The following is a 13813-nucleotide window of genomic DNA, read 5'->3' on the forward strand; positions in this document are numbered from 1 at the left end:
GTGGCTATTGCTTCCCCCGTAATAGTTCAACGTTGGAAATCAATTGTATATCAAAATTTATTTTGTTTATAGGAAACATTGAAGTCTCTCCTATCAATCTCACAACCCAAAAATGTCAGTGATTCGTTCTTGTTTGGAATCGGTCCGTTCGCAAGTTCAACAATGTGCAAACGGAAGAAATGTAAGTATATAAACGTGCAGACTATCTCCATTCATTGTCCTTTGGATATGTTACACAAATGGGAGTTCCGGATACTTGAAGTAGGAATGTCCCGTTCGGATACATGAAGACAATGTGTGGAAATCTCATACTTTCAACATTCGTTAAGGACAATTAAAGTAATATGATAAATAAAAACAAGGAATTGGGTGGGTCATTAGACTGAAAAGTCATCGCGTATTTCCTTCATGGGTATATGTCTTGCGAATGATATATGTACTCTATAGCACAGACCGGTAGTTATTTTATTTGAGGCTATTCTGAAAATAATGATCTACTCATGTTCCTTTTTCGCTTTCATCCGTCCTCTTGTTTTTGTTCCTTTTCGGCTTCCCTACTTGGGTTAAGCTAATAAGAGTATTGAAAGGATGAGGCAAGCTGTCACCTAAAATAGTTGGGTTTTTGCTTCAGGGAAGAAACTAACCAGGAGACTAGGTTAACCTCGTAGCTGTTAGCAAGTTCCACCCCGTAGAACAACTGATGGAAGCTTATGAAGCAGGACAGCGACATTTTGGCGAGAATTACATGCAAGAGTTTTTAGCCAAGGCTGAGTTGGTAAGTGATTACAGAACATGTGAGATCCAGAAAAATTTCATTTACAATGAATCCACAATTAACTCTCGTTTGTTAGATGCCTAAAGATGTGCATTGGCATTTCATCGGCAACATGCAAAGCCAAAAATGTAAAAAGATTGCATCCGTAAAAAATTTGTACGCAATTGAAACTATCGATAACGAAAAGAAGGCTCGTTTAGTGAATCAAGCCCGTGAAGCAATTCAAACTCCCTTACGAATATATGTTCAAATAAACACCAGCGGAGAACCGAACAAGGCTGGCGTGATGCCTTCTGAGGCTTTGGAATTGTGTAAGGTCGTTCAAAGCTTAGAGTATCTCCGCCTTCAGGGTTTGATGACGATCGGTTCAATCTCCAATTCGCAATTACAAGATCAAAATCCAGACTTTCAACTGTTGTCGGATCTTCGTCTTAAACTTCAAAAGGAACTTAATTCTCCTCTCGAGTTATCGATGGGCATGAGTTCAGATTTTCCGTTGGCCATTAAATACGGCAGCGATTCTGTTCGTGTAGGCAGCTCAATCTTTGGCAGCCGACCCACGGAAAAGCCTGAGTCTGTTGTATCTTCCAAATAATTTTTGTTTGCTTATTTGTTCTTACAAAGGAAAAATTCTTGGGCTTTTAGGAACGAATTGCGATTACGTTTGCTATGAATTGGTTTTAGACTTGTACAATGGATTGCTTGACTCTTCTAAAGTAATCAAACTAACACGCCTTTCAATAAAATATCTTATTTGAGTTTTCTTGTGTATTCTAAAACTGTTTTTAAAGACTAGTCTGACTGCTTGTCCATAAATAGTCCACAGCATTCTCTAACTACGTATCCATTCTTTTCTTTTAATTTTTTTCACTTTTCCTTTATTCTGTTCCTGTAAAATAATACAGCTGGCATAGTATTATTTATCAATAGAGTCTACCACTTTGACATAACCTCCCAATAACCCAAGAGCATTCACAATGTCGAGCATGGAAGAAGATCAGTTTAGCGAGGAGTCTATAGCTGATGAGAGCCAAAAAATTGAACAGATTTTAGAGATTGAGTCAAAAATCCCAGATATTCTTTCGCATGCCGGGAATTGCATTGATGCGATTGAAACAAAAGAATCCATTGAAGAATTCAACAAAAGTGCAAAGTCATTCTTTCAAACGTTGGAATACGTGTCTACAGGCCTTAGAAAACAAGTGTTGGATCTTGAAAAAGCAGAGGTTCCATTGGCATCTCTTCAGCCAAGAAAGCATTATGTGACAGAACCTCTTACTGGAATGGTTTTTGACGAAGTAAATCGATTGTTATGAGCATTCACTGATGAAAAACGAATTTATTTAGTGGATACAAGAAATCTCTAGACAAACATGGATTTACGCGGCAGAAAGGTATTCTTTTCCTATAATAATAGATTTAATGATAGGCATTTTTATATTCTTAGGTTGAAATAAAGAGAAAGTATATAATATATGCTCGGACGAAGAAACCAAAAATGCAAAAATAGTCATGACAGCTTATAGGTCGTTTCAGGAAAATAAGAAAATAAAAGGACGTTTGCAAAAGCGAGGGTCGTTAAACAATCAATCTCATACTACTGTAAAGGTTCTGCACTTTCGCAGAGTCGATTAAGCTGAATATAGGCATCGGTGCCATATCCTTCCATCGACACAACTTTCAGATCGCCTCCGAAATAACGAGTATATAGACGAGCGAGAGGAAGGCCAAATCCGAAGCCCTATAGGGGAAAGGTTAGTAAACTTATTTGTAAAGAAATAGCGTCAGTGAACATACAGCCATAGGTGGAAGGGATGAAGCAGCAGTCATAGTATCCGTGTAGTCATCATTTAGTGATTCATGAGCGGTTGTGTACATGTAAGACCAAACCAAAGAAGATTCTTTCCTAGAAAAGCCGCCTCCTTGATCGGAAATGCGAATCGTGATGTCCTCTTCGCCTTTAACAACCAATACCTTGACTGGAGGATATGAATCTGCATCAACACCGTAAAATTCAACGGTTGCACGCAAACTATTTTTTAAAAGTTCGAAAATGACATGATTCAAATGAGATTCAGCGTACATCATATGGAGGGAAGGATCACAGTTGATTTCTACGGGCGGTGCTTCAAACAAACAATAAGAGAGTCGGCAAATAAACTTTGCACTTTCCGTAGCCTCTTCAATAATTCGGAGTATGTTAGCGCGAGTACTTATGATGCCGACATGGTTTTCTCTTGGAGGTTCAGTGACCAGGGCAATGTATTGGCCTAAAAGCATTCGGATTCCAATTCGAGACATGTAAAATCGATCTAAAAACACCTGAATGCTATGATCAATTTGCTTGGTTTGACGGCGATACTCTTGAATGTCTAACGCGAGCTCAGAAGCAACATTGTCATGGCGTGTCCGAATGGTATCTAGTAAGTGACTGAAGTTGATGTTGAATCTGTGCAATGACTCAGGCCACTCGTATTCCTCACCTGAACATGGTTTGGAAAAATCAATATTAAAATACCTTCCCCTCGAAGAGTCCAAGTGAGTATCCAGAAGAGAAGGATTATGCTGCACAAAATTATGAAAAAAACTGGCTCTCCACTTGGGGGCTTTTGGATAATGCTTGTGACTGGGAAGACATTTTGGTAACTCAATTCCCTTCAAATCAATGATTTCCTGTGGCAATTAGAAAAACTTGAAATCAACCTCAAGTGACATACCTCCATAGATCTTGCATAAGCAGCTTTAACTGCTAAAATTCGTTTCATATTACGGAGCAAAGGCGGCAGCTTTTGTAAATCCTGTATGCGATGGGCAAGCCGAATGGGAAGCTCATCACGCAAAAACAAGCCAGAGCGAAACAATCTTCCTGGAGTTCGATCCTTACCTATTTGGAGGAACGTAGTCCTCCGTTTGTGTTAGTAAAATGCAGTGACTCTTCCGATCCCAAAGTGACCTGGGGATGCAAACAACATCATAATTGGAAACCAGCTTTTCATCACCTCGTAAAAACATACCAAAGTAAACAATCTGCTTAAGAGAAAGGCCTGTTTGAGGAAACTGCGCCAATAAATTCACCTTTTCTTGCAATGATTTTCCCACAACAGACATGATTGTTCAATTTCTCAGTGTTGTTTACAGTTTTAAATCCGGTTGAGTTGGTTTCACCTGCAATTTGGTCTTAAGCGAATGTAAACAATGGGTCCTCATTGGGCTATAGAGTACCAAATTCCGCGAATCTCAGCAAATGCGATTTGCTTTTTAACGGTAAAACTCTTAGGATGTGCAATCCCTCGTCTTTTCCCTTTCTAAAAGAATTCTGCTTGGTAAATGTCAAAATCCAAGGTCCATCCGGAGTCCCAGATAAGGATTCGTCGATTTTCCTCGCTATCGTTAATAAATAAACATGCAAGAGCTCAGGAAGGAATCCCGTAGACGACTATGAAAGTGAGCTTGAGAGAATGACTGTCAGCTACTATTTAGCCATTAAATACTTTTCTACTACAACTTTAGAAGCGTTTATTGATCGTCATTAAATTCTTGACTACCATGCTGAGAAATAGGAACTAATCAAGCGAAAAAGGTTCCTACGCCGCTGCTGGATCCTTCTCCTTGTAAAGAGAAAGACAGAGAAAGACGCAAGAAACTCGCTTCTCAGCATCTCTCATCTTTTTCATTGTAACTTTTTCCTTTCATTGGCAAAACACCCCTCTGAAATGCACCAACTTGAGCACGTCTTTTCCAGTGCTATTATTTCTTACACCAAAACTCTATTATATTCACTAGTCTCCACTTCTTATCTATGCCATTTCCGGTGGCTGGCCAACTCAATTGCAACCTTCAATAGCTTTGGACAATGGTATTCTTTACTCAAAAAGAATGGGATCAAATATCAACAGAGTCGGGGTCCGGATAGGTCGGCACCTCCAACAAAAAAGGTATATATATGGGCTTTTGAAAGAATAATTCTTCATCCAAAACCTGATTTGGTTACTTTTCATTTCACTGTTTTTTGCTATACTCTCCTTCATTCTTACTTCTTCAATATGGACGCTATGAACAACACTCCTGCCACTTCCAACTCTTCTTCTCTTGTCAACAACGCTCCTTCCAAGCCTACTGTCACTACTAGCGGCGCTTATTGGTACCAACCCAAACCTCCTGCAATGTGGTATGTTGAATTTACCTTTGCCTAATGGAAGCGTCAAATGGATATGTATACTAACATACTTTTCTTTAGTGTCATTGCTTAAGTTTGCTTAAACAACTTTTTTGTCTACGCAGTTATTTTACTTGAACTCGTTCTAGCTTTTTGATACCATTCTTATTTTTTTTGAGCTGCCTTTAATGAACACTTAAGGCCTATATTTAATTTTTTATAATAAGAATCTGCTTTTTGAACAGTCCAACTGAATCACGTTAGTGTTCCTCTTAAAATACATGAATAACCAGCCCAATAGTAACAACAATCATCTCAAAATAGTAACTAAATTGATCTACGACACCTTCATTGAAAGAACACACTAATAAAAGGCAATGATATGTGGTTTCAATAGTCACTTATCCAGGATAAAGCAAAAATTGGAACTACTTCGTATACGACATATGCAACAACTCAAACTCTTCCATGCGACACACGTATCATTAGCTACATACTTACATACTTACAATAGAAACAGAAACTCATACACAGACACCAAATATTTATTGATTGACAAACCACACTTTAAGCAATATCTCTCTTGAGAGTACCCATGAATTGCTTGGCTTCGGCAGGGGTTTGGAAGCGGCCATGGCCAAACTTGGAAGCAGTGTCAATCCATTTGAGGTTGATGGGCTCCAAAGCCTTACGGGAAGTATGGGTGATGAGAGACTTACGGATAGTCATAATACGCTTAACGGGACCAGGAGTAGCACCGTTCAACATGATATAGTCGTTGTTGACACTACCATAGCGAACGAATCCACCCATAGGAGTGATACGCTTCTCAGTGGCATCAAAGTCAGTAGAAGCGTTCTTGTCGTCTTCACCAGCACCAATGCGATAGATCTTGGAGTTCAATTGGGTACGGTGCATGTAACCAGCGTTACCGGCACGGGGAACAGTCCATTGGACGTTAGCAGGGTGCCAAGCACCGATACAAGCAACCTTACGAAGACCACGATGAGTCTTACGAGGAAGGTGCTTAGTACCCCAACGGCCAGTGGTACCCTCGGCACCCTTACCACGAGTGACACCAACGATATCGACCATTTCGTTTTGCTCAAAGGTAGACTTGACGTCGACGGTCTTTTCGAAGTGTTCACGGGCCCACTCAACCTTGTCAGCAACGGAACCACCGTTAATTTGAATTTCCATAAGGTGAGCCTTCTTTTGGGCAAGAGGTGTCTTACGGATTTGAGTGTGAGCAAGGACACGGACAACAGAGCAGTACTTCTTGATACGCTCGAGCTCACGAGAAACGGATTGAGTGTTCTCGGAGTACTTCTTGGCATACTTAGTGAAAGCCTTCTTCTTGCTCTTGAACCAGTTCTTGTAGAAGCGACGCTTGACTTCTTCAGACAAGTGCTCAGCCCAAACAGTAGTGAGAGAGCGGAGACCACGAGGAGTCTCAACATAACCAACAACACCAACAACCACCATGGGAGGAGTCTCGATAACAGTAACAGCCTCAAGGATTTCACGCTTGTGCATCTTGGAGCCAGGACGGTCAAGGTCACGGACAATGTGAGTCATACCGGCCTTGTAACCAAGGAAGGCAGTCAAGTGAACAGGCTTGGAGGAATCATCCTTGGGGAAAGCCTTCACCTTACCGCGAACGCGGGAAGCACGCTTACGGGGCAAAAAGCCAAGGGAACCGAGACGAGGATGCTCGTATTTACAGTGAGACATGGTGGTACCTTGGTGAGGATATTCTGTAAAGGACACTTTTACGACATTAAGAAATTTGTCGGCACAAATTTGTGACTGGTTTTTTTACCGCGTTGAAATGCGCTGTATTGCATGTTTTCAAACCTTTATAACGAAGTAAAACGTGGCATAACGAAATGCAATGAGATTGTATAGTCAATACTTTTTAGTTGAGATTTGTAGAATATTCGTTTGAAAGTTTCTTTTTTATGTGAAACATTATTTGATATGGAATATCTCAAAACGATTAATTCATCCGATCTACTGTTGTTGTATTGATGGCACACGGACAACATTAAGACTTACAATTCTTTTCACTATTACATAAAAGTCGTACACAAAAAATAAAATCAGGACCACGGTTCTGTTTTTAGAACCTTTTTTCTATTAGATTTCAATTAGAATTGTTTCCCTTTTCAAATTTCCAAAAAACCATATTAAACCCAACCGAAATGTACCCAGCGTATGAATAAACAAAATAAGCCAATGGTAATCTAAAGACAAAGACCAACGGAATAGGACACAATAGAAAATAGACTGTAAGCATCAGCTATTTAATAACCTTTTGGTTTTTTCTGTTTCTTGCTTCGGTTTTTCGAGAATGTCTTTCTAGCTTGCTGTGATTTCTTAGAAGAACTCGTGCCATCAGCCTCTTCCATATCCTCGTCAAAGTCATCACGTACACGCTTATTGCTAAACTTCAACTTATTATTTAATCCTCGTTGGAAGCTTGCTTCGCCAGAAACTGCTTCCATGTATTGCCGATTAACTTCAGCATGCTCTTTTGCACCAATTAATCCTTCATTTCCATCAGATTCTGGTTCAGACTCATCAAACAACAAAAGGCCTTCCTCATTCGACTTAAATGAAGAGCTAGGAGCCGCTGGCTTGCGATTCGTCTGTTTTGAGGGATCAGTAGACGAAATCTTGGAGATGGCTTCCATATCCAACAAATCCAAAGGTTCATCTTCATCATCTTCTTTAACATACGATTTCTCCATTCTAGCATTATTGGTATCTTCCATAGATTCGTCCATATCTTCTTCCTCATCTTCACTTTCCGTATCGTAAACGGCTTGCTCATAAGCGGAAGCAAAACTCTTACGAGGCACGGCTGCTACAGGCTTCTCTTCGCGTTTCTGGCCGCGTTTACGGAGGTTTCGCTCTTGTGTCTTCCGTATATTTGAGATAAGCTTCTTGTCATTAATTGGGACATATGGTTCTACGGCTGCAACTCCAAATTTTCGAACCATTTTTTCCAATATATGCTTAACCTTGGCACGAAAATGACCTTTGCTCTCATGAGACCATGCTAATAGATTGGGGATGAGCTCAGGAAGAAGTGGCTTAACAAAATCTGGAGGCAAAGTAGAGCTAGCAATCTTTGTAAAGTCAATAGCTGCCTTTGCAATTTCTCTATTTGCAGATTTCATGAATAAGTTCATAGTATTCATCAACTCAAGCAAAAATTGTTGAGTGATATAGGATTTGTATTCAAGCACCACACTTGAAATTGCAATAATAGCAGCACTAATCATGTGGGTGGATGAACCTGCTAAACCAGCACTAATGACTGAAAGGAACTTCTCCACTCTTACAGGTGTAGATTCCCCAAAAAGGTTGGATTCTACCGCAGAGGCAGCGATAGTCATCAGAAGTTGGAAGGCAGCAGAACGAGCCCTTTCGTTAACTTCCCTGGTTGCAATGATTGCTTCCGGTAATACCCTGGGAATAACGCTGTTAAGCTCATCAGATTGAATCTTGAAGAGCTCTGTTAAACTAACCAAGCGATCCTTACGGGTGGATGAAACGACCCGATTAGAGACACTAAAAAGTAACTCAAAGACCTTAACCATATTTTGAGCTGCAAATTCTCTACCAAACTCTGTACGTAACATAGCAGACAACAGCTTGTAAGCCTTTTTCTGGATTGCTGTATCCTGGTGATTTAAAAATTCTTGAACATAATTAAACAATGCAGGACAGTATTCCTGGTTCAAAAATTGGGATAAAACAACAAGCAAGTCCATCAAAGAATAAGCCATAGGTGTAGCACTACTATCACCCGAAATTTTATAAGAGCCAGCTAATTCGTCCAAGCTGTTAGGAAGAAGATCCGTAATCTTTTTATAAACAGAAGAAACGGTATCGGGTGGAGAGATGGAGAGCCACGTTTGAATACATTTTAAAATAGGGTAACGGTATTGAGAAGAAGTAGAGGAAAAAACATTCAATAAAACAGAGAGAAAGTTGGAAGCAATACTGCCCAAATATTGCAGGTTCTGAGAAGCTTCCTGAGCATCTAACGGTGCAGGAACGGCAACCTGAAGAGGAATATTGTTTGCGACTTTATGGTTTGTTTCAACCAATAAGGTTAAGCTATTGCAGATTACTGATCGCAAGCTAACTTGTTCATATAAAACATTCACAAGGATACCGGCAAAATCATTAGTGAAGGCTTGCTGTAAGTCAACTGGAAGATAGCAATAACCAGGTAGCAATGTCCAAATTTGATCAACAAGGGTTTGGTATAGCTTTGCAGGAACGCTGTCAAGATCATCCATATCCAACACCTTTTGATAAAGGGACCCACTGAGAGGTATAAAGTAGCTACTAAAATGTGAAAGGTTTGTAAATAGTGTGTTGTCACGCAAGACTGGAAGGAGCCAAGCCCGCCCAACAGCGTTGGCAGTCTGCATTTCCAAGTTTAGAGGAAGAACACGCAAAACAGTTTCAGGTCCAAGGACGCGGACAAAAGAACCAATTACCTCATCTGCTAGAACCTTCCCGTCAAATGTCTCAGCACCACGAATGTAATCGATAAGTTTTAAAGCTGGAATCAAAACAGGATCAGAAGCTTTTCCAAGAGTTTCGCATAACCGAGATATAATTTGAAAACACTCGGGATAAGCAAAACGATAGTGAACACTTTTTAGAGCATCACATAGATGATTACATAATTGGGATGCAATGGGAAGAGATTCTGATGTACCGTCTAAACAACTAATTATGGTGCATAATGTAGTAGCGGCTTCTAAACGCACTTCCACAGAATCCGACTCAAGCAAAGTGAAGACGCGAGAGAATCTAGCGACACAGTCCGATACAGCTTCAGCCTTGGAAAGTTCATTAAGAGACTCAACGGCACTGTTCATGGCCTTCAACCATGGGACCAAAAGTTGAGAATCATACTCAGAGGGTTGAAGTTTTTGAAGAGTGGTGAGGGCCAATCGCAATCCTTCGAAATTTGTAGTATCAGAAAACTTCTTGCAGAGACCTTCATATATTTGAAAAACAAGGTGAATAGACTGAGTACTGCGTTGTTCAATGATTTGAGTGCAAACGTTGCATAATTTCATAAGGTATGCGGAGGGCCAGGGGGCAGACAAGCAGATTGTGCGAACAAGGAGAAGGCCATGATTAAGGCGTTGAATTTCTGCGGGAGTCTTTGACTTTTTAGCCACGGAAAGAGCTTCCAATAAACGTAATGGTTCACTAGTAACATACTTCATGGCGGGGTGTTCGAAAACAGGACCCGGAGGTGGTGATTTCAAAACCTTGGAAATAACTTGCAATGCGCGAGTTCTAGGCTTTTCAGCTGTTGATAAAGCAAAAAAGAGAAGAATATAAATTGCAGTTTTGCAAGAATCACCCTTGATCCAAGAACTATAGTCTTGAGCAACTAAAAGTCGTTCAATGACATTCAAATAATGTACAAAAAAGGCCTTGTTAGACTCCTCTCTGTTCACGATAGGAACAAGAACCGACATGATGTGCGGCAGTTTAGCCTGTAAAACATTAGGAGCCACGTGTTTTACAATTACTTCCAGTAATTGGAACGTCTGAATCCGCATACTCCTGTTTAAGTCATTGATTTCTTTAATGAGTGCCAGTAAAGCAATCAAATACGCGGTTGGTGAGGCATTCGTTTTTTGCTCCTCCAGCGAGCTTTCAATTGCGCTCACCAGAATGTCAAACTCATTGATATCTCCCTTGGAGGGAAGAGTTCGGAGCTTACGGAGATCATTCTCTAAGGACCCATGAACTTGAATCATTGAGGATAAAGAATCCCTAAGAAATACCTGGGTTTTGTGCTGAAGGTAAAATCAAACTCGCCTTTCCCTAGAAAGAATCCTTTTTACTGATATGCGTGTAAAAGCGCAGTATTCTACATACCGTATCGTACCGTTGAACGGTAAGCTAGGTAGCAGGTGTGCAGAATCGATACTTGGAGTTTGTATTTATAAACAGTAACATAACTGAAAAACAATATGAATTCGATTTATGACACGTTAGTAATTCTCACGGTTTATAAGAATAAACATCGAATGGAAAAATAACCAAGGTTGTAGAGTTGTATACGTGAAACGGACCCTGTTGTACTACGTACATAGACGCTAGTAAGTTCCAGGGATCTGATTAATTAGAAAGTGTTTCGATGACCTTATTTAGATACACCGGTCAAATCTTCAGATTGAAAGATTCGTACTGTAGACACACATATCTTCGCTGAGACAGCCAACGTAATCTATTTATTTATAAGACAAAGTTTTTTTTTCTAAAGAACTTCCGTTTCGAAAGCTGTCTAATTTGTTCAAATCGTATTTTCTATGCTTTGTTTACTATTTGTAATATTATTGTCCTTTAGTTATTATGTTATTTGTTAATACTCAAAATATGCTCTTATGATAGTATATTGTAATGCATATAACATTAACAAGACACCTATCGTGACACCTCCCTTCCTAAGATTCTTTTACTTCCCTTTTTTAAATTATGAAAGAATCTTACTTTTGTTGCACTTCTTACCGTAAAGAAGCGCGTTGATAGAATTCTCTGAGTTTATAAGTTGCCTTTCGTCGAACGATATCATGTGGTATCCATGTGATGGAGTGTAATTCTTGATCTGTTGATGGTAAACTGTACGAGCAATAATAAAGCGACGGGTTTTCGAGTTTGTCAACATCTAAAATTCTGTCAATCACAATGTTATGCATAAACTTATTTGCTGTCAAATCTGTATGATATGGTTCGAGTTCGGATACGTGAAAACTAGCAGGATAACGTCTTCGTATCGACTGGGGAAAAGTTAGTCTATAGTTATTTTCTCCTATAAGTTCTTCGACTTTGAAAGGGCCAACGTATGTTGGTTCGAGCTTGCTTGTCTGATAGAAAAATCCAAATTTACCGTCATTTATTTGGAATTTTGGAGGAGGAATTGTCTTTTGGTTAAGATATTTCGTATATTTTTCATTTGCATTCTTTATTCGTTCGAGTATTTCGATAATTGATTCTGTATTGGCAGTTGTATGACTCATACCAAGTCCTTGCAGTATCTATTCTTCCATATCGGTAAGAGCTGGTTGTACACCAAATGCTGCAATCATTGGTGTCATCTTTATAGCAGAATATTGCGGAATGATAGCAAAGCCGGGTTCTTGTAAGATAATTGACCAGTTATGCAAATGCTTATGTAAATAGCATCGTAAATATGTTTTCAGGATTTGATTTACACGTTCTGTTTCACCATTAGTTGCGGATGATATCCTAAAGAAAAGTTGAGGTCTATATTATGACCTTTGGCATATTGTGTCCATGTTGCAGAAGTAAAGAGAGGATCTCGATCTGATACAATGTCTGTTGAATATCCGTAAAAGGATGAGATTGTGGATCGAAAAGTTCTGTTAATTCTTCCGAAGTGTTATTTGCGGTACAAGGAACAAACCAAGCCATCTTAGTAAAACGGTCAACAATTCTTAGGATTGTGTTTTTTCCTTTGGAAAGTGGTAAACAGCTGATAAAATCCATAGATTAATATTTAAATGACTGCTCCGCGAAAGGCAATGGTTGTAATTGACCATAGCGTTGATGATTTCTTGGCTTATGTCGCTGGCATATATCACAGTTCTTTACATAATTGTGAATGTCTGCAGTCATACCTCTCCAGTAAAACTTTTCCCGAATTCTGTTAGTTGTTGAAAGTTTTCCGCGGTGTCCTCCAGTAACAGGGTGATCATGAAATTTGGTACATATTAACTGTACCATTTGTGGTATCTTTGGGATGATAATTTGTCCTCGTTTGCTAAGAATAAGACCCTTTTTTACAGTATAACGAGAATTATTATATGTGCCATTGAGGATATTCTGAAAGTTTTTATGATGAGAATATTCTCGTCTCACATGTTCGAAAATATTGGAAAGATAACCGGTTGCTATTATACTATTAATCGTTTGCGTCTTATAATCGGGACGCCGTGATATGGAGTTTACAGGTTCATTCTTTCGATTTGGTCGATATATAATTTCAAAGTTATATAGTTCCATCTCAGTTGCCCATCTGTGTGTCTTTTTACGGGTATCTGCTTTGATGTTGGTAAACATGGTTGTTAGATTCTTATGATGCGTTAAAATTGTGAATGGCTTTTCAGTATCTGCTAGATTTTGATACCATTTGCGTAAAGCTGCTATAATTGCATACGCTTCTTTTTCCCACTTTGGCCAAATTCGTTGTCGATCTGTAAATGTCTGTGAATGAAAAGCAAATGGATGATAGAGGTCATCGTCTTGCCTTTGTGAGAGTATAGCTCCGATAGCAAAGTCAGAAGCATCAGTTTCTAATCTAGTTTCTCGTTTGGGATCATAATGCTTTAACGTAGAAACATTTTCAAGTTCTTTCTTAGGAAAAAATTTTTTAGGTCGGAACTTTGGATGGTAACTTTTCTCTGATTTTTGGACCTTGTTATATCGAACCTGATTATTTACTGTTGTTACAGCTGCTGCGTGGTTGTCATGCTCGTAATTATGTTTGAGGAGCTCGTTTCTAAAATAATTTGAATGAAACGTGAATACAACAACTTTCTTGATTGTGTCCATGTCCAATCCGTCGAGCCATTTGTGAGTTTCATCAACATCTAACTCACCACGAGCTCCTTTTGCTAAATATTTAGGAATCGGATGAAACCAAGATTTTTCTCTCTCATTCAGAAACGTTTGTTCAAAAACCGTCTTGAAGGTCCTCTGAGGTCCTTGAGTCTTCACCAATTCTTGTATCTGTCTTTGATAATTTTCTGGAGATTTGGAATATAAAAACGCAATTTTCTCGCGATCAGATGGAAATACTTTAGGTATGT

At 39.3% G+C, this 13813-nt stretch overlaps 6 protein-coding genes across 7 annotated transcripts; 3 read left to right on the forward strand and 3 right to left on the reverse strand.

The window, feature by feature from the left end:
• The first annotated feature begins 6 nt into the window (after positions 1-6).
• Positions 7-1540, forward strand: SPOG_01872. 2 transcript variants are annotated; one of them, XM_013166977.1, is made up of 3 exons: positions 7-593; positions 656-775; positions 852-1540. In XM_013166977.1, exons 2-3 carry the CDS (start codon positions 701-703, stop codon positions 1368-1370), a joined length of 594 nt encoding a protein of 197 aa, XP_013022431.1. In that variant the 5' UTR covers positions 7-593; positions 656-700; the 3' UTR covers positions 1371-1540. The 2 variants fall into 2 exon arrangements, with proteins under 2 accessions (XP_013022431.1, XP_013022432.1); XM_013166978.1 differs by having other exon boundaries at positions 7-181.
• SPOG_01874 (pyruvate dehydrogenase kinase Pkp1) lies at positions 1507-4518 on the reverse strand. The gene is made up of 3 exons (XM_013166980.1): positions 3493-4518; positions 2573-3448; positions 1507-2516 (listed from the first exon to the last, which is right to left on the reverse strand). Exons 1-3 carry the CDS (start codon positions 3538-3540, stop codon positions 2373-2375), a joined length of 1068 nt encoding a protein of 355 aa, XP_013022434.1. The 5' UTR covers positions 3541-4518; the 3' UTR covers positions 1507-2372.
• Positions 1601-2364, forward strand: SPOG_01873 (mediator complex subunit Med11). The gene has a single exon (XM_013166979.1). The coding sequence runs from the start codon at positions 1753-1755 to the stop codon at positions 2089-2091; it is 339 nt and encodes a 112-aa protein (XP_013022433.1). The 5' UTR covers positions 1601-1752; the 3' UTR covers positions 2092-2364.
• On the forward strand, positions 4489-5273 carry SPOG_01875 (uncharacterized protein; the record flags this gene model as incomplete). Its single annotated transcript, XM_013166981.1, has 2 exons — positions 4489-4943; positions 5013-5273. The coding sequence occupies 2 exons, from the start codon at positions 4489-4491 to the stop codon at positions 5023-5025; spliced, it is 468 nt and encodes a 155-aa protein (XP_013022435.1). The 3' UTR covers positions 5026-5273.
• Positions 5274-5401: 128 nt separating this feature from the next.
• On the reverse strand, positions 5402-6750 carry SPOG_01876 (60S ribosomal protein L3). Its single transcript, XM_013166982.1, has one exon. The coding sequence runs from the start codon at positions 6663-6665 to the stop codon at positions 5499-5501; it is 1167 nt and encodes a 388-aa protein (XP_013022436.1). The 5' UTR covers positions 6666-6750; the 3' UTR covers positions 5402-5498.
• A 190-nt stretch (positions 6751-6940) lies between these two features.
• On the reverse strand, positions 6941-10777 carry SPOG_01877 (ribosome biogenesis protein Rrp12). The gene has a single exon (XM_013166983.1). The coding sequence runs from the start codon at positions 10736-10738 to the stop codon at positions 7238-7240; it is 3501 nt and encodes a 1166-aa protein (XP_013022437.1). The 5' UTR covers positions 10739-10777; the 3' UTR covers positions 6941-7237.
• Positions 10778-13813: the final 3036 nt, after the last annotated feature.

This window comes from Schizosaccharomyces cryophilus (assembly GCF_000004155.1).
Source record: "Schizosaccharomyces cryophilus OY26 unplaced genomic scaffold supercont4.2, whole genome shotgun sequence".
Taxonomy (NCBI): Eukaryota; Fungi; Ascomycota; class Schizosaccharomycetes; order Schizosaccharomycetales; family Schizosaccharomycetaceae; genus Schizosaccharomyces; species Schizosaccharomyces cryophilus.

Excerpts from the sequence above, each read along its gene's own strand:
- SPOG_01872 (XM_013166978.1), top strand. The coding sequence starts at position 113 with ATGTCAGTGATTCGTTCTTGTTTGGAATCGGTCCGTTCGCAAGTTCAA. Across the intron at positions 182-655 it reads AATGTGCAAACGGAAGAAAT|GTTAACCTCGTAGCTGTTAG; the intron begins GTAAGTATATAA and ends CCAGGAGACTAG. Across the intron at positions 776-851 it reads TTTTAGCCAAGGCTGAGTTG|ATGCCTAAAGATGTGCATTG; the intron begins GTAAGTGATTAC and ends CTCGTTTGTTAG.
- SPOG_01877 (XM_013166983.1), bottom strand. The coding sequence starts at position 10,738 with ATGATTCAAGTTCATGGGTCCTTAGAGAATGATCTCCGTAAGCTCCGA.
- SPOG_01874 (XM_013166980.1), bottom strand. The coding sequence starts at position 3,540 with ATGAAACGAATTTTAGCAGTTAAAGCTGCTTATGCAAGATCTATGGAG. Across the intron at positions 3,449-3,492 it reads CTTATGCAAGATCTATGGAG|GAAATCATTGATTTGAAGGG; the intron begins GTATGTCACTTG and ends TAATTGCCACAG. Across the intron at positions 2,517-2,572 it reads CATCCCTTCCACCTATGGCT|GGCTTCGGATTTGGCCTTCC; the intron begins GTATGTTCACTG and ends TTTCCCCTATAG.
- SPOG_01876 (XM_013166982.1), bottom strand. The coding sequence starts at position 6,665 with ATGTCTCACTGTAAATACGAGCATCCTCGTCTCGGTTCCCTTGGCTTT.
- SPOG_01873 (XM_013166979.1), top strand. The coding sequence starts at position 1,753 with ATGTCGAGCATGGAAGAAGATCAGTTTAGCGAGGAGTCTATAGCTGAT.